This window comes from Neomonachus schauinslandi, chromosome 10, assembly GCF_002201575.2.
Source record: "Neomonachus schauinslandi chromosome 10, ASM220157v2, whole genome shotgun sequence".
NCBI lineage: Eukaryota > Metazoa > Chordata > Mammalia > Carnivora > Phocidae > Neomonachus > Neomonachus schauinslandi.
In genome coordinates, this window is record NC_058412.1 from 113,811,756 (window position 1) to 113,833,129 (window position 21,374).

General features: G+C 41.4%; 1 protein-coding gene across 3 annotated transcripts; it reads right to left on the minus strand.

The window, feature by feature from the left end:
* Positions 1 to 597: 597 nt before the first annotated feature.
* On the minus strand, positions 598 to 20,356 carry EIF2S2 (eukaryotic translation initiation factor 2 subunit beta). Of its 3 annotated transcripts, none has more exons than XM_021689037.2 (9): positions 20,142 to 20,356; positions 14,769 to 14,946; positions 13,195 to 13,298; positions 8,598 to 8,733; positions 7,690 to 7,790; positions 6,694 to 6,842; positions 3,990 to 4,046; positions 1,702 to 1,787; positions 598 to 1,070 (listed from the first exon to the last, which is right to left on the minus strand). In XM_021689037.2, the coding sequence occupies exons 1-9, from the start codon at positions 20,154 to 20,156 to the stop codon at positions 895 to 897; spliced, it is 1,002 nt and encodes a 333-aa protein (XP_021544712.1). In that variant the 5' UTR covers positions 20,157 to 20,356; the 3' UTR covers positions 598 to 894. The 3 variants fall into 3 exon arrangements, with proteins under 3 accessions (XP_021544712.1, XP_044775011.1, XP_044775012.1); XM_044919076.1 differs by having other exon boundaries at positions 8,598 to 8,724; positions 20,142 to 20,281; XM_044919077.1 differs by lacking the exon at positions 3,990 to 4,046 and having other exon boundaries at positions 20,142 to 20,281.
* Positions 20,357 to 21,374: the final 1,018 nt, after the last annotated feature.

Sequence of the window (21,374 nt, forward strand, 5' to 3'; positions counted from 1 at the left end):
TTAATATAGGAAACAGAAAAGCATTTGTAGTGGGTCTTTTCAAACCCAGAACCGAAGCTGGGGAAAAGAAAAGCTTTCTCTAGCATCATAGTTTGCTCAGTTCTGTGTGGTACGACATGCCGCACTGCTTCCTCACCAACAGACGCCCAACTAGGGTTTTTCTCAGTGTGCTGGTTACAAGACATACTTAAAGACTTTATTTCTAAGATTTTTTTTAGTGGCCAGTATAAGAAAGAAAAATTCGGAGGGAGGGAGGGAACCCAGCACCTTGTGTTCCCCTCACGTGGTAACAGCTGGAGGACTTGGCAGTGAGGTAGTAGCAACAATCCTCACATAAGTAAAGGAATTCAAGTGTCCCTGGACACTGAAAACAGGCTGTCCTCCCAGATCTCCTGTTCCAACCACCCTCTCACGTGAAGCTTTATCTCGAGACAAGCTGAGAAGAGAAACAGCTGCCCAGCTGAAGCACCTGCCAATGGCCGGTTTCTCAGGATGAGGATATAGAGACCTCACCAGAGGCCAGGCACCAACTGTTTTTGCTGAATTCATTAAGCATAATTTTTATAGAAAACTGAAGGACAAAGCAAATTGAAAGGATCACTGTTATAATAACTTTAATTTATCTTGCATTTTACATAAGTCTATGAACGATTTTAAAAAAGCACCGCCTTACCCCATCACATTTTTCTGACAGTTGTTAAAGTAGGCAATGAGTATGTCAACAGCTTGAGCATTGGCATCTTGCAAGGATTTCAGACCAACCAGCCACACGCCAAAGAACCTGGCAAGCTTTTCTATCTTGTTTTTTAATACAGTGGTAGGTCCACTCTGATGGTAAACCTGTCCAGCCAAATCTCCACAACACACTTTGCAAAATCAGTGGTGGCCAGCCAATTAGTTAGCTTTGGCACGGAGCTGTGCTCGCTTGCCTGTGACAGCCTGGAAGCCGGTTTTGATGCTGGCAACAGAGCATCGAGAATGACAAGTTTCGCACTGTAAGAAATAGAGTCGGGTGTCCTTTTGCAGGATTGTGTCCGGTGATCGGCACGTGTGACAGGTAACGTATTCCTCTGCAGGAAAAGCAACATACAGAATTACCTGGTGGCTGCAGTGAGCCAGAGGTTTCTTCCCTCTGAAACATCTTCTACCATGAACTCCACAAGCCCAGGCTGGCACCGAGACCAGGGAAAGCTTTAGCTTAACTTAGATATTCTAGGGATAAAAAGACACAAGCTGTTTGCTGTGACGCTTCAGGTACTAAACCAAGGTTCGAAAAAAGACTCCAAATGTCCAAGGAGGCAGGGATGCTTGCCAGATGCCATTCCTGGTTCTATCTACAGGAGAGCCACTCAGAACTCATTAGCTTTCCTAGGTGGGAATACACCTGCCAATTTTAAGTGATCAGGAAGATGATAAAAGGCAGGCCAAGCCTGATTGCTAAGAGATTTCCCTGACTTGGCCTTCAGCCTAGAACCAAGCAGCATCCTTGATCTGCTGGGCCTTAAGAAATCAAAACCCTTCTTCTCTGTACCTGTAAGCAGCTACCAAGAGTAGCTGTCCCATCTTCCCATCATTTTCCCTCATCTTTGAAGGCGAAGGCCAGCCTTTCTAGCTTCATTAAAAAAACCTGTAGATCTCCCCCAAAATATTACAGTCTGATTGAGAACATTTCAGAATGATGTAATTAAATTATACACTTACTGATATATCTTCTCAAAACATTTTCTATCTGTTTCTGTTGGAATCTTCCTTTGATTACAAGTTGATTATTACCATCTATAGAACCACTACGAGAGAAAAGAAAAGTATCTCCGTTATTACTGTTTCCTGTAAGAAACCAAATTCCAGAGCCTATTTAAAATATATTCAATGGCACAGGACAAGTTCTAGGAGCAGTGCTATGCTACCTGATTTTTCAAAATTTATTTTTAAGTAGTTGGTGCCTGATGACGTACTATTTCCTAACACTGAATCCAATTTCAACCAATTACATCTCCAGTGACATAATTAGATTTATGATTAAGCCTAACAAATTGATTCCTTAACTGTGTGTGATAGCTTATTCATCCAACAAAGGAAAAAGACACTTCTACTGAATGTATAGCATGTACAAGGCAGTGAGGGGGGTCTATATAAAAACAGGAAGGGAGGGCGCCTGGGTGGCTCAGTCGGTTAAGCGACTGCCTTCGGCTCAGGTCATGATCCTGGAGTCCTGGGATTGAGTCCCGCGTCGGGCTCCCTGCTCAGCGGGGAGTCTGCTTCTCCCTCTGACCCTCCTCCCTCTCGTGCTCTCTGTCTCTTATTCTCTCTCTCGCAAATAAATAAATAAAATCTTAAAAAAAAAAAAAAAAAAAAAAACAGGAAGGGAACTATATCTTTAAAAATCCTAAGCACCAAATGTTTTGATTCAGTCACTGAGTTGATGAAAATATGCTTAAATGGGTTACAGTAATGGTTGTTCAACTATGTCAGCATACTAAAAACCATTCGTTCATTTAAATGTGTGAATTGTATCTCTATAAAGCTGTTACCAATAAAGAAGTACAGTTGAAATCACAGGTCACATGTTGTCAGTGGTGCTGACGAGCACTTTTGATAAGGTAAAGCTTTGCCCTAGACGTTATCGTCTGTTACAAATCACAAAGTCAAACAACAAAATTCAGCCAGGTAGCATTAAATTTATATTTGTTTTGCATCTCATAAAACTGACTTTTTTAAGAAGCTCTCCTGTGATTTTCCTTTAACTATAAAGCTTTATTATCCTCCATGGACTGTAACCCTTAATCTCCAAGCTACGGTGATTCTAATGCTTGATGTAGGAAAATTTTTTCCATTCACTGTCAAAAGATACTGAATTTTCTCAACAACCCCATAATAGCCCACTGACCATAAGTTCACTGGTTACAACAATCCCACCTCTACAAAAACGAAATTATTCCGAGAAGTAGGACACCGCTAGTTTTTATTCCTTCATTAGTTTATGCAAGTTAAGAATAGTGTAACAAGTTTACATTTAAAACATTCTTCTACAACAGTCTACATATCTACCACTAGTCAAATAAATTACTCCTTAACCCCACAGTGAGTGTAGTCAGTTCCAACAAACTGAGTTTAAATAGGAAGACTTTTGAGTAGGAAGACAGCAAGACACCTTAGTTATCTCTATAAGCCTTTTAAGAGCTCAAGCTCTAGAGACAGGCAGAGCTGAGTTTACTATCTTGACTATGCTAGCTATGTGACCAACTCACTGTTTCCAAACCTGTAAGACGGGTAGTATTAATTTCCACTTACAGTTCATGGGATTATTATTAACGACTGAGACAGTACCCCTAAAAGTGCTTGGCACAGTACCTGGCATACAGCAGGCACTCAGTATGTGTTACTCACCATTATCATGCTCTAAGTCTAGGTTACTTATTTTTAAAGGGACTTTTGGATTCCTGGTACTTATGGTCATACTCATTAGGATGGGCTCCGTGGGATACTGGTCTCCCTGAATGGGGATGGACTGGCTTGGTGCCTTCAACACGTGAGCCCTGAAGACAGGGAACTAATTATAGATCCCTGTTTCAATGTTTTCAAATCCCATGCCACTTGTCAGCCTATTTCTTTGATAGCCTATTAACAATTTAGAAAATAAATTCTGACCTAAGAAAATGGTTTCCTCTGAAGTCTAATATTTGATCCATAAGACGACCCAAGAATTCTAATGACAGGAACACCAGCAGGCCTGTATGGATGAGCCACTTTTAACTCTGTTCCTTATTCCTAAGCAGCTAAGTTCTCAAACGATTTCCCTCCCTCACTGGCCTAAAAGTTCCTCTAATTAGCATTATGTGAATGTTTTTTCTTTTTCTTTTTTTTTTTTTTTGTGAAAGTTTTTTCTAAGGTTGTTATGTTATGTACCCTTTTCAAGTTATGAGAAGTTCCTCTGAAACAGCCAGTACTACTATCTATAATTGTATATAAATGTGAATATAGCTTCTTACCTTGTACCCAATTCAGCCAATAAAAATGCAAGGAGATGTTTGGGCTGACGATGTAATCTAAAAAGAAAGTGAAATATATAAGCTTTATCCTTCACTGGAAATCTTACCGATTATCTAAAAAAAAAACCATCCTGCTCATTGTTTTTATCTGTAATTACTCAACTATTTGGTGATTTTTAGTGCCTAGCTCATCAAACCCTGAAATAAAGATACATAGATACCATTTATTTACATTTTACAGCCCATAAAGCAACATGTTATTTATAAATACATACATGTGAGTAAATGTCTAGAAACATGTTCAGGAAAGGTAAACACCAACTTTAGAGGTTAACCTCTTTCTCTGAGAAGGAAGGTGAAAGAATCAGAAACAGATACATAGATGTCCTTGATTGTAACTGTAAAACCCTCTTTTTAAAGAAAAAAATCTGGGGGTGCCTGGGTGGCTCAGGGTTAAGTGTCCGACTCTTGATTTCAGCTCAGGTCACGATCTCAGGGTTGTGAGACTGAGCCCCGCATCGGGCTCCCTGCTAGGCATGGAACCTGCTTGGGATTCTCCCTCTCCCTTTCTAAAAAAATAAATAAAAAATAAAACCTTTAAAGAAGAAAAAGATCTGATGCACATGTATCAACAGGTCAAAATACAAGAAACCTAGGCAATGGGACACTTGGCTGTTTGTTCTGCTAATCCCTATGTATTTCCTTTTTGAAAATCTTCATTACCAAAAAAAGGGGAACAATATATAGAGAAATACCTCATGGTACCACAAGAGCAGAAAAACTGAAAACAGCTTAAATATTCACAAGTGAGGAGCAGTTAAATAAGTTTTGGTACATCTATTCTATCCTGCTTTTAGAACAAGGCAGGTCTCTAAATACCCTCCCCCGCCAAAGTACACATAGGAAAAAGCAAATACAGAGCAATGCCATTCAGTATTTAAACTTTTTAATACTATTCACTTGGGGGGCATCTGGGTGGCTTAATCAGTTAAGCATCTGACTCTTGCTTTCAGCTCACATCATGATCTCAGGGTCCTGGGATCAAGCCCCGCATTGTCAGGGAGTCGGCTTCCCTTCTCCCTCTGCTTCTGCTCCTCCCCGCCGCATGCACACTCTTATCTCTCTCTCTAAAACAAATCTTTTCTAAAAAATAATTCTATTTACTTGGCATTGTTTGAACTTGTTCCAATAACCAGGTACTACTACAATTTTAAAAGTTATTCTTTCCCAAAGTGTAGTAAGTGAGGGTTGGTGAAAATATAATAGAAAGGTAAACTCCTACATTGCTAGTGGGAGTATAAATTGGTAGGAGCTTTCTGGAAAGCAATTTGCGAACATCTGCCATGAAAATAACCCATTCCTTTTCACTTGGCAGTTCCATTTTGGGAATTTGCCCTAAGGCTCTATTCTGAGTTACTGTCAAGATACGTCTATTAGGATGTTTCCTAAAGCTTTGCCACTGATCATGAAAACTCGGAAGCAACCATATCCAACTAAGGAACTGTTAAAACGTGTTGCTACTCAAAACATTTCTGAAGACTACTTAATGACATGGGTAAAAGTTTTGTGATATATTAAGAGAAAATTCTGTTGAAAACCAGTATGATACTAATTTATTTAAAAATATCTACATACACAATACTAAACATAAAAGTATTATGATTATCTCTTAATGGTGGACTTATAGATGATTTTTCGTTTTCTTTAGCATGTCTGTATTTTCTAGTTTTTCTACAATAAGAATATACTACTGTTGTCATCAGCCAAAAGTCTAAAGCCTTTTAAGTAATGCCTATAATGAAAACAAGTGATTATCTCAGGGTGGTAGAATTTATAGTGTTTATTCTCCTTTTTGTTCATCACTGTTTTGCCTTTTATCTGCAATAAGCATGTATCATTTATGAAACTGAGTAACAAACAGTAGATAAATAAGGTCAGTTGCCCTAAAGAGCCTGTCAGAAAAGATGCAGCTGAGCTATGAGAAGTGCCAGGCCCAGAACATGACCTGGGGGGGAGGTACACATGGGAGGTGATCATTAAGAAAGCTGAAATCTCATGGGGCGCCTGGGTGGCTCAGTTAAGTGTCTGCCTTTGGCTCAGGTCATGATCCCAGGGTCCCGGGATTGAGCCCCCAGTCAGTCTCCCTGCTCAGCAGGAAGCCTGCTTCTCCCTCTCCACTCCCCCTGCTTGTGTTCCCTCTCTCGCGGTCTTTCTCTGTCAAATAAATAAATAAAATCTTTAAAAAAAAAAAAAAAAGCAAGCAAGCTAAAATCTCATGGACCATGTCTTGGCAATGACCATTCAAAGAAGAGGCACACCAAATAAAGCTGCTGTCCCGGAGTTCACTTTTGCAGTTTGGCAGGCCCACCCCAGCCTAATGAGTTTTTCCACCTCTCTGGGCTCCCCAGGCTCCTGTCTGAGGACTACATTCAACCTCCTCCCTCTTCCCTCCATCTGGTTAAGATCCACTCTCATGGGTCAGCATGAGTTGGCTTCTCTCACCTCTGGATGCCTGATAAAGCAAGCCCTGAGACCTAGAACAGGAAGAACTGACAGACTTAAACTGTGACCTCCCTCAAACCAACCCCAACACTTGTGCAATCTTTCCTTCTACCTGCAACAAAGTGCACAATAAGGACATTTAACATAGCCCCCATGGAGTATCTGGTATTTGGGGTGGAGGACTCTCCATTAACCAACTTACAGTTTACAGATATCTGTAAAGTTGACAAAAGAAGTTTTCTTTGTTCCTACTCGGACGACCTGTGGAGGTTTCATGACAAATTTCCTTTTCTCTCCAGCAACCATATCTGGATTCTTTTCCCTCATAATGTTGAATACTCTATTCAGTAGCTATAGAGAAACAATTGGTATTCACATACATTCTTATTAATAGCAGCAGTATAAAATTCCCACTCACTCTGTTTTACCTTCAAGCAAAGCAAACATCACTTTTTGCTAAACACAGTGCTTGCTTTAGCAGCACATACACACTTCTTGCTAAACACACACACTTATCACTACGTGTTCTGGCATTGCCTTAAGAGCAGGACTCAATCCTCAACCAGGATCTGGTCAATTAGGGATGCTCAGCAATACTCAGTTCAAAGTTGAATGAAGGAGCCCTACTAATTTTGCTGTTTCTAGGGAAAGTATGTGATACGTGGAAAAGTATGATTCAGGAAAGCCCAAATAAACTCGAATGGCCCTAAATTAGTCACCCCCTTCCTCTATACTGCTGTCTCAATTAAGGGGCTCCATGTCCTCAGAAGTTCATGGATTCAGATGGAACAGTGAATACCATAATGACTGCTGAACTCTGGGCATTTGAGGGTATCTGGCAACACTGCACTGATTGTGTGACCTCTCTGGGTCTGTTTCAGGATCTGTTCTTCGATGGCCCTTCCAATTCAGTATAAAGATCTTGCTCTTCAGGTGCGCCTGGGTGGCTCAGTTGGTTAAGCATCCGACTCTTGATTTCGACTCAGGTCATGATCTCAGGGTCATGAGATGGAGCCCGGGCTCCGCACTCAGCGGGGAGTCTGCTGGAGGTTCTCTTTCTCTCTGCCTCTCCGCCCCCCACACTGTGCATGCTCTCTCTTGTGCTCTCAAATATTAAAAAATAAGTAAATAAAGATCTTGCTCTTCTTTGAATTTGAGTGAACATCTTAGCCCTTTTTCGTAACAGAATTTATCTTACCTCCTCATATGTGTAGTCTCTTTCTGAGCCCGCCCAAGCAGGACCTGTCTGGTTACTGAATGAGATACCATCATCTTTTTTGCTGTCTTCATCTTCTAAAGCTACAGATAATAAAGACCGTAAGAATGAGGGGTAGGCAGTAACAAAGTGAGGGTGGGGGGCGGACACAGATCTAGAGAAATGAAAGCTTCAAAGACATTTGTCTTCCCTTCCGCATAAAAGCATCAAGGCTCACAACCAACCTAGTACTTCTTCAAGACAGGGATGTTACAACTTTCATAAATAACCCTTAAAAGAGACCTCTCTAGGAATTTGTGGTAACAGACACCGAATTATTTCTTGATTTAACAAACACAAGATAACATAATGCACTGGGATAATTAGACAAAAAAAGTCCAGATGTTTTGAAGCGCTTAAGAAACATCCACATCGGGCGCCTGGGTGGCTCAGATGGTTAAGCGTCTGCCTTCGGCTCAGGTCATGATCCCAGCGTCCTGGGATCGAGTCCCGCATTGGGCTCCCTGCTCCTTGGGAGCCTGCTTCTCCCTCTGCCTCTCTGTCTCTCATGAATAAATAAATAAAATCTTAAAAAAAAGAAACATCCACATCCATTAAAAAAATCCATCTGCTAACTACACTAAAGAACTTTAGCACTTAGAATAAAACAGCACTTTTAGCCAAAAAAAAAAAAAAGAAACATTTAAACAGTTACAGTTAGTGTAATCCCAACTGCCAAATTTTTCCCCATGAAATCTTGAACTGTCATTATCAAGTTAGATACCCTTTCCTTTCAGTTTCCAGTATCAGGCACTGGAAATAAGTAGAAGGGAAAAATAAGAAAGGTCATCAAAGAGACCAGGCCAAAGTTTTGAGTAACCTAGAAATGAGCTGCTGAGCCCCAATATTACCTTCATCTTTCTCTAATATTTCATCCTCATCTGGGAACTTAACATTCTTCTTTTTCTTCTTTTTATTGCCAAGCATAATGTCAAGGTCATCCTCTGGTTCAGCTGGTTCTTGAATATCACTTTCAATCTTAAGATCCTAAGAAATTGAGATAAGAATCAACATTTTGATACTAGGACTATTTTTTTTAAATGACATGGGCTGACATCATTTTGGAGGAAAACATATTCACAATTGAAGTTATAGATAAGCAATGTCTCTCACAAGTGAACCAAACTGGCTCAGAAAGTCTGTCATTTAGGGGCACCTGGGTGGCTGAGTCAGTTAAGCATCTGACTTCAGCCCAGGTCATGATCTCGGGGTTCTAGTATCGAGCCCTGCGTCAGGCTCTGTGCTCAGTGTGGAGTCTGCTTGTCCCTCTCCCTCTGCCCCTCTCCCCACTTGTGCCCTCTCTCAAATAAATAAAATCTTTAAAAAACAAATAAATAAGGGCACCTGGTTGGCTCAGTCATTAAGCGTCTGCCTTCGGCTCAGGTCATGATCCCAGAGTCCTGGGATCAAGCCCTGCATTGGGGTCTCAGCAGAAGGCCTACTTCTCCTCTCTCCCACTCCCCCTGCTTGTGTTCCCTCTCTCGCTGTCTGTCAAATAAATAAAATCTTTAAAAAAAATAAAAATAAAAACCAAATAAATAGGGGCGCCTGGGTGGATCAGTCAGTTAAGCGTCTGCCTTTGGCTCAGGTCATGATCTCAGGGTCCTGGGATGGAGCCTCGCATCTGGCTCCCTGCTCAGCAGGGACTCTGCTTCTCCTTCTCCCTCTGTGCTCTCTCTCTCTTGCTCACTCTCAAGTAAATAAATAAAATCTTAAAAAAAAAAAATTAAAAATAAAGTCTGTCATTTAAACTGGAAGTTCTTTAAGATACCTTGTTTTTTAGAGGCTCCACACCCATGTGGGGCTTGAACTCACAACCCTGAGATCAAGAGTCACATGTTCTCCTGAGTCAGCCAGGCACCCCTCTTTAAGACACTTTCGTGGCATCTTTTCCTTTATTTTATCCATCAGCCTTGAGATCTTGTAATTATTGCCCATGTTTCCAAACCAGGCCACTGTCATAATCACCTGGGAATCTTTAAAAGATTCCTGTATCAGGGCACCTCAGTGACACAGTCGGTTGAGCATCTGACTCTTGGTTTCGGCTCAGGTTGTGATCTTGGGGTCGTGAGATCGAGCCCTGCATTGGGATTTGCACTCAGTGCAGAGTCTGCTTGAGATTTTCTCTCTCTCTCCCTCTGTCCCTCCCGCTCATGTGGTCTCTCTCTTTCACTAAAACAAAATCTTAAGGGAAAAAAAAGAAAGATTCCTGTATCTTTTGGTTGACAACTTTAGCAGGAACAGGGTTTAGGAGTATTTTAAAGAAGTTTCTAAGTATTCTGATGCAATCAATGGGAGCCATTTTTCCTCCTGACACCAAATACGTGGTTTTTCCCCACAGCTATCGTCCAACTCTCTGACACTAACTAGGTGGCCTACGATTAAATTCAATTCTGACACTACTCAGGCTCAGTGACAGATTCCACAGGTTTAATGGCTCAGTCTCACAAGATTGTCCCAAGCACAGACAGGGTCCCCATGTCTTACCCACACTTAGTCTGACTTGACTACAAATTCAGAACACCGCCCCCCCATTTAATAATCTGCTAGAACGACTCAGACTCAGAAAAACACTTAACTATTACAAGTTTATGATAAAGGATACAATTCATTAACAGCCAAAAGGAAGAGATGCATACAGCAAAAAAAAGGAGGGGAGGGAGGCAGGTGCAGAGCCTTCTCTGGTTATACCACTTGCCCAACAGTTAGTGTTCACTAACCCTGAAGCTCTCTAACCCCCGCCGTTGAAGGGTTTTTATGGAGGTTTCATTATGTAGGCAGGATTAAATCATTGCCCATTGGTGGCTGAACTCAATCTCCAGTCCCTTTCCCTGGAGGAGTGTGAATGTGAAAGTTCCAATCCTCTCATCACGGCTTAATCTTTCTGACAACCAGTCCCCCACCCTAAAGCTATCCAGGGGCTCACAGCCACTAGTCATCTCTCAAAATGATACTTTTATCACTCCAGAGATGCCACGGGTTTTAGAAGCTGTGTGCCAGGAACTGGGGACAAAGACCAAATATTTATTTTTTATTATACCACAGTCAGTTGGCACCAGATTGTGAAGAGGTCTTTGGGCATCATTTCAATAGATGACATCATGAAAGAGGGAAAAGGCAGAATCCAGAGAATTACAGTCACCTGATGAATGGATGGAGACAAGGTACAGCTTGATCCTAAGGTTGGCTGCTATAGTCATGGATGTAAACAGGGCACTAGAAATGAGTCATACACACCCCAGAAGATCAGAAAAGGCCAGTCTCAGTCTCTAGTCTTCTAATGTCTCCATCCTTTTCACCAGCTTATCCGGCTTCCTACCCTCAAGTATGCTGTCAATATTACCTTATCAACATCTATTTTTACATGCCTACATCCTGAAAAACTCTGACATTCGCCACTGTAATTTCATAAATCTTAGCAGAAAAACTGGAATAGCTGGGAGTAAATGACACTCAGCCTTGAGATCCCAAATCCAGCTATGTAGCCTAAATGCCACATTTGGCCATCAAAAACCAATCAGCTCATGTGTAGTAGCTGGATAACACATACATGAGAAAGCAGATATTTAGTCTCTAAAATGACAGTCATTAAACGAGAAACTTAGATATACTGATACAAATTAGCACACAACAGCTAATTTCTAGTCCTATACTATTTACTTCATTCCAGCCAGATCTACTTCCAAACTGAGGCAAAGACCCAGTGAAACACAGAAAATGGCAGAGTGTTTTTCAAGATTTTTCAAAAGCCCTGTGATGGTCTGAAAATTCAGGTGGACGAGTAACCCAACACCCAGAATCTTAAAAACACTTTAGTTTCGAGTTAAACTCCTTGCCTTGCCTGATGAAGATACTTGTAGTAACAAGCTATGTTATGCCTTCAATAGTAGAGAAAAAAGTATTTAAACACTTAGTAGGAGCAGAGCTTATAAGTGACTCTTCAGGACAAAAGCTACTAGAGGAACTGACCAACAAAACCTTGTTAACCAAGACCTTCTGTAGCACATCTGGTATGTCACCTTGTTACCCAGGATATTTAAACCTCTTTTGTTCAGTATAATCTGAATATTTCTTTCACAGTTTCCCTACAACAGTAGGAAGAGAAGAGAATCTCCCCAAACAGGGAGAGAATAGGTAAATCCAGGTAAAATCATCTTGTTCTAAAGGAGTCTAAATTATTCCTGAACTAAAATAATCTCTGAAAAGGAAAAATATCTTATTCATTTCAGTACCTTAGCAATTAGCACACAATGCCTGACTCACTGTAATTACCAATACATATTTGCTGAATTAACCAAGCTATCAAAATTGTGACATTGTTTCCAAAACTGAACAAATTACTGTATACATTTCCTATTACATGTGCGACACACCTTATTTACTTGAGTTTGAGCAAATAAACTATTTACCAAAGAAAAATTGGGGTAGAAAGCATAAAATGGGACACTTAATACATGTGTATGTGTGTTCTCATGCTTGCTCCTTCTCACTTGTATATACATAAAATTGCTATTACCCTGGATTTTTGAAATAGATGTGTGGGCTCTGCTCAGGATTCCTGGACAGGGTCTTTAAAATAGTAGCTCTAAATAAGGGAATAACAGACTTTCAGCTCCTTCTTGATCCATCCTCCTACTATTTACCCACCTACCCACCTATTTATCCATCCTTGTTCAGAAGAATTTTGAGATATTTATATTGGAAACTGATCCAGTAACAAGATAATCACAGGGCCTCATGTCCCTAAAAGACGAAAGAACCCCAAAATACCAGCCTAAATGCTCCTGTTCTCCTACAGGCCATAAAATCATCAGCCACCAACCATCACAAGCTGGGGTTCATTTTTTGCTGCTCAAAGGAACATGCGTAAGTTTGTATCTTCAACATGCTACCAAAAGTCTCACAGAAGAAACCATACGGGGCGCCCGGGTGACTCAGTCGTTAAGCGTCTGCCTTTGGCTCAGGTCATGATCCCGGGGTCCTGTGATTGAGCCCCACATCGGGCTCCCTGCTCAGCCAGGAGCCTGCTTCTCCCTTTCCCACTCCCCCTGCTTATGTTCCCTCTCTCACTGTGTCTCTGTCAAATAAATAAATAAAATCTTAAAAAAAAAAAAAGAAGAAGAAACCATATGAACATATGCTCCACAGGATTTCTCATTTACAGAAATAGCTCTCCTCAGCCAATCTCAGTGTGGTTAATGACCAAGGGCATTTTGTAATCATCTTAATGGCACTGCAATACAATGTGTAAAACTCAACTTATATTCCTTTAAACTGTTTAATCCCTTTAAGATACCTAGTCAGACACACTCCCAAGAAAATGACCTTAACACTGATCAAGTACTTAATAACAAAAGCAAAGCTATTGAGACAAGACAAAAAGAAACATCAGCTATTAGCAACCTTTCGAGAGGTCAAATTTTACCTTCAATAAGAAAGCAATACTACCTTTACACCTTCTTCAGCTTCATCAATATCAAATATCTTTTTTGTTTTTTTCTTCTTTTTCTTCTGATTAAAGAAGTTCAAGTCATCTAAATCATCAGAAGCATCTAAAAAGACAGATAATTAAGAGTATTAACAACTAGCAGAAAGTACAGCACAAACCGAGTTAAACCAACATTTCAGCTATTGATTAGTCAAGTCACCAGAATAGAGAGACTGGATATTAGTTAGTACAGTGGTATCTCTACAACCTAAGGTTATGGTTCTGAAAAACTCAATGGCAGGTCAAGTCAAAGCTTTGTAGGAAAATCCTGGTTAGGGGACCATGTTGGGAATATTTACTTAGTAATCTGACCATACCATGCCTCATTATTCTTATGGCAAAGTCAGAGTTCTAACACAATTTCTAAGGGTCTCTAGTTTTATCTCTCCATTTCTGCCTACCCTCTCATCTACCAACCCTTAATTCCTGGTTCCAGTCCAACTAAACTACTTCCACTTCTTAGTGTAGTGTGTGTGGTCTCTTACCTAAGCCTCCTGTCGGCCCTCTCATATTGCACTTATCTTCATCTCACTGGATCTTGGTTAGAAGTAACTACCACCAAGAAGCCTTCTCTAAGCCTATCCCCCAACTGGGTTTTAAGTGCCCCCCTAAGTGTCTTGAAAGAACCTTCTGTTACTCCAACAAAGGTACTTACTGGCTTACCTATCTCCCTACTGGCTACTAAGGTGCTATACTTTTTTCATCTAAATCCTAGTGGTTAGCTCATTGTTACTAAAATCAATCAACAAAGGGCCTTATAAAGTATATGACATTTGTTAAAAAAAGGCTACAATTTGAAACTTTATCCACCATTAGTAATAATGGGTTTATTCAATAAGTCTTCCATTTGTCCTGCCCTATTGTACACTAAGAATATTTTAGGATCCCTCTGCTACAAAGTTTTTCAAGGAGCTGTTTATGAATTCATTTTGTCTTATTACAAGAATGTCTTACTTTTCACGTTTTTTTTAAAACATGTACAAGATGCTTAGCACATGCTAGATGCTCAACGAATGTCAGTTCTCCCCATCGCCAGCAGTGTCTTATGTTTACTAGACATGAATCATGTTTATTGCATCACTTATTTCTAGTAATCAAATGGTGTCTATGTTAGAGCACAAGAGGGAATAACTAACGCTGGTGTCTAAATCCAAACATTTTAGGCTATAATTTTAATCTCTTTTTATAGATTCTCAGGTTTGCTAAGATACAAAACTGCCTATTTTGCTCCAATGTCTTTCTGCCTACACTCAAATACAACTACAATTAAAATTCGAAGAGACCTGACAGGTTAGACTGGAAAAACCAGGCCTGGAATGATGAGGTTTTGTCATCTCTGCAACTTGTGGATTTGGTAGGAATTTCTCTGGAACAAGTCTATCAGAAATCTGGCAAGATCCAGTGCACACAACATATTGATAGCCTCAACTTCACTTACCTGGCTGAGAGGTCACTGTGCACAAAATCCAAAACACTCACAGAAGAGAATCAGGTCTCACAGGACATCACTGACTCTTTCATATCTACAACTCACCCTTTTTCCTACTGTCCTCTTCATCGGCTTCTACATCTTTATCCTCAGTTGGCTCTGGTTCTACTTCTTTTGTTTCTGAGGACTGGGTTTCTTCTGTCTGGGCATCCCCTTCCTCATCTAACATAAAAGGCTTCTTCTTCTTCTTTTTCTTCTTGCTCATAGTAGGATCAAAAATCATCTGTTTAAAAAAAGAAAAAGGAACCAAGTGATTGTTTTTAAAGACACTCACATTCCAAATGTTGTATACTCAAAAAGTATACACTTGAAAGTACAATATATGGTGCATTAAAGTACCAAAAAGGATTTTACAAACACAAACAAAAAGTCCATCCAACAACCTTCCCTTATTAGTAAAGGGGTGGGGGAGGGGTATGGTTCGGAAACACATGCACGTCTTGAAATCTGTAAATTCTACAAGATACTGCAACTTCACTTTTAAATTTCACAAGCAAATTTGGAGACTTTATTTACGGATGGTAACCTGGGGTTGCTATGCCAGGAGACCTGGCCTGATAAAAAATTAAAACAAGAACTGCCCCCCCCCCCCACCCAAGTTCAGACAAATCTTTAAGAAAATCCATCAGCAACCCTTCCTATAGCAAATCTCTGAGTAAGAGAAACTTCCATACAACCTTTTATTTTGCTTTTTGTTTCCGGAACATTAAGTTTTCTTAGTTATTTTAAATCTAATGTCCACTAGAGAGTAAGTGAAAAACTAAACTAATTTATAAACAACTTGTGCACACTGATCTCTTGGAAAAAAATATCGATCATTATTTTAGACACAACAGTTTAACAACATATAGAATAGATGCCTGGTACAATGTAAAGAGGTCTTTGAAGTCAAGCAGAATTGGATTCAAGTCCCAAGTATTTTTCTCTAAGCCCTTACCAATCTTTGTCCAAATTCTACCATGCTTAAATTTAGGATTTTGCCCAATGATCTGAGTGACAGAGAAGTATTTGAAAGCACAAGTCTGGAGTCCAACTGACTGAATTCAAATCCACTCCGGCACTTACTTGTGTTACTCCAGATAAGTTCTTGCCTCATTTATAAAATGGAGATTAGTAGTGGAACCAAAAACAAACCTAATAATGTTATTGGGAGGATTAAATGAGTAATTAAATATAAAACACTTCGCACAGTGCCTAGCACAAAAGTACTCAATGAATGTTAGCAATTATTATAATTTATGTAATGCTTTATAGTTCTGACAAAGCATATCTCTTGATTCCTATCACTGAAATTTCATCAACTCAGGTTGATTAAATTTCCAAGACATATCATGAAACTCTCAAAAAAAATTCCCAAAATTGATTCCAATTTACTTACATTTCTTTATGACCCAAGTACATTAGAGAAATTGAGCTACACTGAAACCAAACTAGGGTCTGTAATAAGGTAGGTAGATATCGTCCTCACCCAATAAAGAAGGCTCTGCAAAACATTCTGGAAATTGATACAGCCTCATTTCAAAGATTTCCTCTGCCACCCTCACAAAGATTTAATTGTGTAGCAAATGAGTAATTCTGAAATGCAGTCAATCTGAAGAACATTACTGAGCAAACTTAAAGAAGATATAAAAAATAAATAAATAAAAAATAAAGAAAATAGGAGAAACAGGAGGAAGTTCCCCCCGGCTAATCTATTAGGTCCTGGGTCACTGTACATGGAATGTTGCAATCTATTCCAGGGAGGTATCCAGTTTATCCTCATTTACTGAAAACGGAGATTTGGCAAAAGGACAGCATACTAGGCACTAGAAATTTGGTTGTCTGGCAGGGCTTACAATTTATTGCATTCTTTCCCAAGTATCCAGTTCCCTGGAATATTAATTATCTTTTAACTATTATTCAGCAAGACAGACCAAAGATAGGAGGGATTCTTAAATCAGAGGACAGCACTACAGTTGTCTTCTTACCCTCTGAATAGCATTTATACTTAAGTGTACAGGCAAACAGTATGCTTATAGCCTTGTAAAGAGTAATAAACATGCAGGAATTATATACTGAAGTAATTACATCTCTCTGTTACTGTCTCTGGATACTTAACACATAAAGTCAGTGCCTCATATACTCACACCACATAGGAAAGTAGAGTTTAAATATAAGGAAACCAGGGATCCCAAAGTGGTGCCCAGAGCAGGACTCCCCCAAAATACAAGGCCATGTCAGTCCTGAGTAAAAAAAGTTTTTGCCTTTTTTTTTTTTTTTAAAGATTTTCATGTCTGACTTACCAATTATTACATTCAAAATGTTTTATGAGACTAGTTTGGTTTGAGAAGCAAATAGTTGCTGACAGTACACTTAGGAAAAACCACAGACTCTCTTGAGCCTTTTTTTTTTTTTTTTTTTTTTAAGTCCACAACAAAGCTTTCAAAAACAGCTTCCCACTTTCAACTTTCCAGGTTGGGTTGGGTTGGAGAATGCTAAAATGCTTCATGAAAGTGGTAACCTACTCTCATCCATCAGAATTTACCCGAGATAACTTTATGGCCACACCACACCCAGGAGGCAAGTGTTAGTTACAGAAGAACCTAGAGAAGCAAGGTGAGAACAAATGCTAAATATTGTCATCCGTGGGTGATGGGATCCTGGGAGATTTTTATTTCTTTGTATTCTTCTGTGCTTTGTAAACTCTGTACAACACACATTCCATTTTTTTTTTAAAGATTTTATTTATTTGAGAGAGAAAATGAGGGAGAGAGAGCATGGGAAAGGGGAGGGTTAGCGGGAAAAGCAGACTCCCTGCTGAGCAGGGAGCCCGATGTGGGACTCTGTGGGACTCAACCCCGTCCTCGGGACTCCAGGATCATGACCTGAGCTGAAGGCAGTCGTTTAACCAACTGAGCCACCGAGGCGCCCCCCACACATTCCATTTTTAATCAGAAACTTTTTTTAAGTTTAAAGCTTCTTTTGTAAAACATCCTACCATGTTGCGTGAAAACCTAATGGTTCTGACACCCTGTAAATGGGGCCTAGTAATAAGCAGTAATCTTACCTATTGACAGCACTAAAAAAAATGGTCTGAAAAATAATGAATGCCTGCAGATTAGGATATTTTTCCAGAATTCTACAACACTGCTTTTTAAAGGTCATGGTGTTCCACTAGGTTAAAAAAAGTTATATTTTGGTGAGTTTCTGGCTTACTTACTAGGTTTTAAAAGAAATGTATGGTTTATTTTATGTCAACTATACATCAATAAAGTGTTTAAAGAAAGAAGGAAATGTGAAGAAAATAGGAAAAAAAACAGGTTCTTTAACCCTCTATCCTAGCCCAGAACTTCTACTCTTGGGGAGACCCTGGCAGTTTATAAATCATTTTCATGTACAACTTTTCACTTGATCCTTACATGTCTGTAAAGTAGTCAGAAGTTAAAGACTGGCCTAAGAATACTAATCTAGTCAATAGTACTAGAGGAACCAGACCCTGCACATACCTCCAGAGTTGAAGCCAAAGGCTGAGTTTCTAGTCCCACTAACTTGCTGTGTGATCTTGGGCAAGTTAACCTTCCCAGGCCCTAGTTTCCTGCCTATAAAATGAAGTTGGACTGGTAGACCTGTGAAGCGTTAAGCTGCTTACTACTTTATTGGCTTCCAAAGCCCTCTACTGGAATGCTGGTTCTGCCATTTTTTGCTGGCAAAATCTTGTTCACCCTTCAATAATTTATTCACATTCCACTTCCTTCAAAACTTGATCCCACTGCTAAAACTGAATCCTCCAGCTCCCCAAATCACTATGTTGAAATGGCCCTATTTCTTCTCCTGTAGCTACTAGAAGATCTCTTAACTCCCTTACAACACTTGTACTTTACCATAAACCCCATACACAGAATAGTACCCCACAGACCTACATAGGCACTGTTAAAGATTATGAAAAGCTGAGAAAATGGGTAGAAAAGAAACAAGCATGAAACACTGCCACTCTCAGAACTTCTGAAATACAGTGGCCAGAGCAATGTCTTGGAGTTCAGAGCATGACCTCCAAGCAAGAACCACCTACTTCATTTAGACTCTGTTTATCTCCTAACAGAGCAAGAGCTTCCCAGTTACCTAGATGGAGGCAATATTGCACAGATCTGGAATTCTACTACTGGCTCCGCCACTTACTACTTAATCATGGGCATCATACAACTCTCTAAGCCTCAGTTCTCTCATCTCTAAAATGGGCATAATAACAATGATACCAATTTTACACAGTTATTGTGAAAATCAAATGTGAGACTGGAGTTGCCTCCTCCAGAATAAAGTCCAAATTCCTTAATTTGGTCTTCAAATCCCTCCAGGAATTAGCCACCACTTACATCTCAATGGAATTAACTCTAAGCAAACTGGAGAATATCCTTTCCGTGAGCACATGTACTTGCCTTCTTAACCACTCCCTCTACCCTGTGATCAGGCCTTTCCACTACTGTGGAAATTCTAAGCATCGTTCAGGGTCTACCTAAAAAAACCAACGCTCGAGGAAGCCTAGATTTTTTCCTCCTCCTCCTCTCCAAGGCGCTATAGGCCAAGCACCCCAATATTTACAAAGTGAATTATAAATTCAAGAGCTTTTTTTTTTTTTTTGGCGGGGAGACCTGGCCGGTAAGCTGTAGCTTTCCCTCAGTCAATACTTACAGCACTTAAATTAAATTTCATTTTAAGCCGTTTGATTTTACATGAACGGGTACAAATCTGGCTAAAAAGGATTTGAGAAAATTTGCTGAAGTACAAGCACGACGGTGGAAAAAGATCCAGCCAGCTTCGCAGCCCGATCTTCCCGCTCACGTCGCTGTGAGCTCTCTGTTCAGGGAGGCTCAGGGACTCCCGCCCTAAAACTTTCCGAGATGAGTCACTTTTTAAGGCTGAAGGGTCTTTTCCTCTGTCCTATCTCCCTCACCCCTATAATGCTCAAGATGAGAATAAGGGCGGATACCGGCCAGGACAAGCCAGCCTGCGAAGTTGAACGAGGGCGCTCCGCCGGAGCTGAGGGAGGCTCCTTTCACCACTCCCGGCGCCCAGCGAGGAGAGTTGGAGCCGCACTGTCAAATCGAAAGGAATGCAGGGGTCGGCAGCCCCAATCTCGTTCTTTTGGGGCATTACCCGGGCATTCAAGCCCCCTTCTGGGAGGGCGGCTCAACGAGCTCAAAATTCCGGAAACGCCGGCCACAGGAGGACGTAGGCCTCGGCGCCGCCACCCTGAGGAGAGCCGGGCGCGACCAGGCCCGCGGCTCCGAAGTCCTCACCGGCTCTATCGCTCCCAGCCGCTTAGGCCCGGGGGCCCCACATGGCGGCGGCCGGCCGCTAGGCCGCAGGCCCGGTCTCCCACACCGGGGTGGGTTAGACTCTCCGCCTCAGTCCTTAGCCCTAGAACCAGGCTCAGGCCCTCACCTCGTCCCCGGACATGGCTGCGGCTCGAGTGGGCTCGGCACGGACGGGAAGTCGGACGGGTCAGCCCCAGGCCCCGCGGGCTGCACTGCTCCTACCGACACTGCTCCTACCACCGCACTAGGCTCTTGCATCAGCTAAAGGGAACGACACCCCGCCCTCTCCTCCCAGGCGTTGGAAATACGCCTGCGCAGAGCCTGCCAAGGCGCAGGCGCACGGAGGAACCGCTCTGGAGCGCTCCGTCTGGTGCGAGTTACCAGGGGACGGCGCGGCGGCAGGCAAGCCGGGACTTGTAGTCCGCCCAGAAGAGGCGGGCACTTACAGGACGGCCGCCCAGCGTTCCGTGCGCGTGTGCGACGTCTAAGGAAGCCGGACGGAAGGTTGGCTTTTGCAGTTGGCAGCTGTTACCTCAGTCTGTTTCCGGGCAGAGGTTTCCCCGCTGTTGGGCAGGGCTTGTGGAGCGAATTCGGGGCCATTTCTCCTGGGTTAGGTGGTGGGTGGGAGGCTCAGTAATATGAACCCGTTAGGGCTTTAGGTTCCTTGCTACTACCTACACTATGAGCCCTTGAGGTGTTCCAGTGTTTGAGGAACTCAGAAGTTGGAGCTAGGGGCGTGCACCTCACTAAGAGGTTTTACTTAATGAGAAATTTAATCTGACATGCTGGATTCCAGCTTGCGAGGTCGGAAGCCAAAAGTTTTGAGGAGAGATGTCCCCTGAGAAGAAATGGACTGCCAGTAGTCTGTCAGGAAGCCTGAAAATACTTGTTCATGAAATCTCTGCTTGAACGCTCTGGGTGCCTCATGCAATTCCCCTTGAGGCATAATAACAGCAGTTAACCTTTGAAGGGGCTCTCACGATTGTGGATGGCCTCCAGCTGAAGACCGCTGACACCACCACTAAAGTTGAACGAAGTTGGCCTTATTGTCTCCTTGCAAGGAGGGAGACACATCATGAAGGACGGCGGCATTTCAGGAAGAGGGTGCCTGAAAGAATTTACAGGATTTGGACTTGTGTTAGGTAACCTCTAGGTGTGTTCAAGGAAGCAGGCCTTCTGTCTAGACTGGATGCTTTTAGGAGGTGGAGGTAATTCTATGACGGGATATTTTAATAATTCTTATAAAAGATTTATTTTTTTTTAAGATTTTATTTATTTATTTGACAGAGAGAGAGAGGCAGGGAGAGAGGGAACACAAGCAGGGGGAGCAGCAGAGGGAGAAGCAGGCTTCCCACGGAGC

Coding starts and splice junctions, on each gene's coding strand:
- EIF2S2 (XM_021689037.2), bottom strand. Junction 4,047..6,693: donor TTTACAGATATCTGTAAACT/GTAAGTTGGTTA, acceptor CTTTCTTTTTAG/ATTACATCGTCAGCCCAAAC. Junction 1,788..3,989: donor TTGGCTGAATTGGGTACAAG/GTAAGAAGCTAT, acceptor TTTCTCTCGTAG/TGGTTCTATAGATGGTAATA.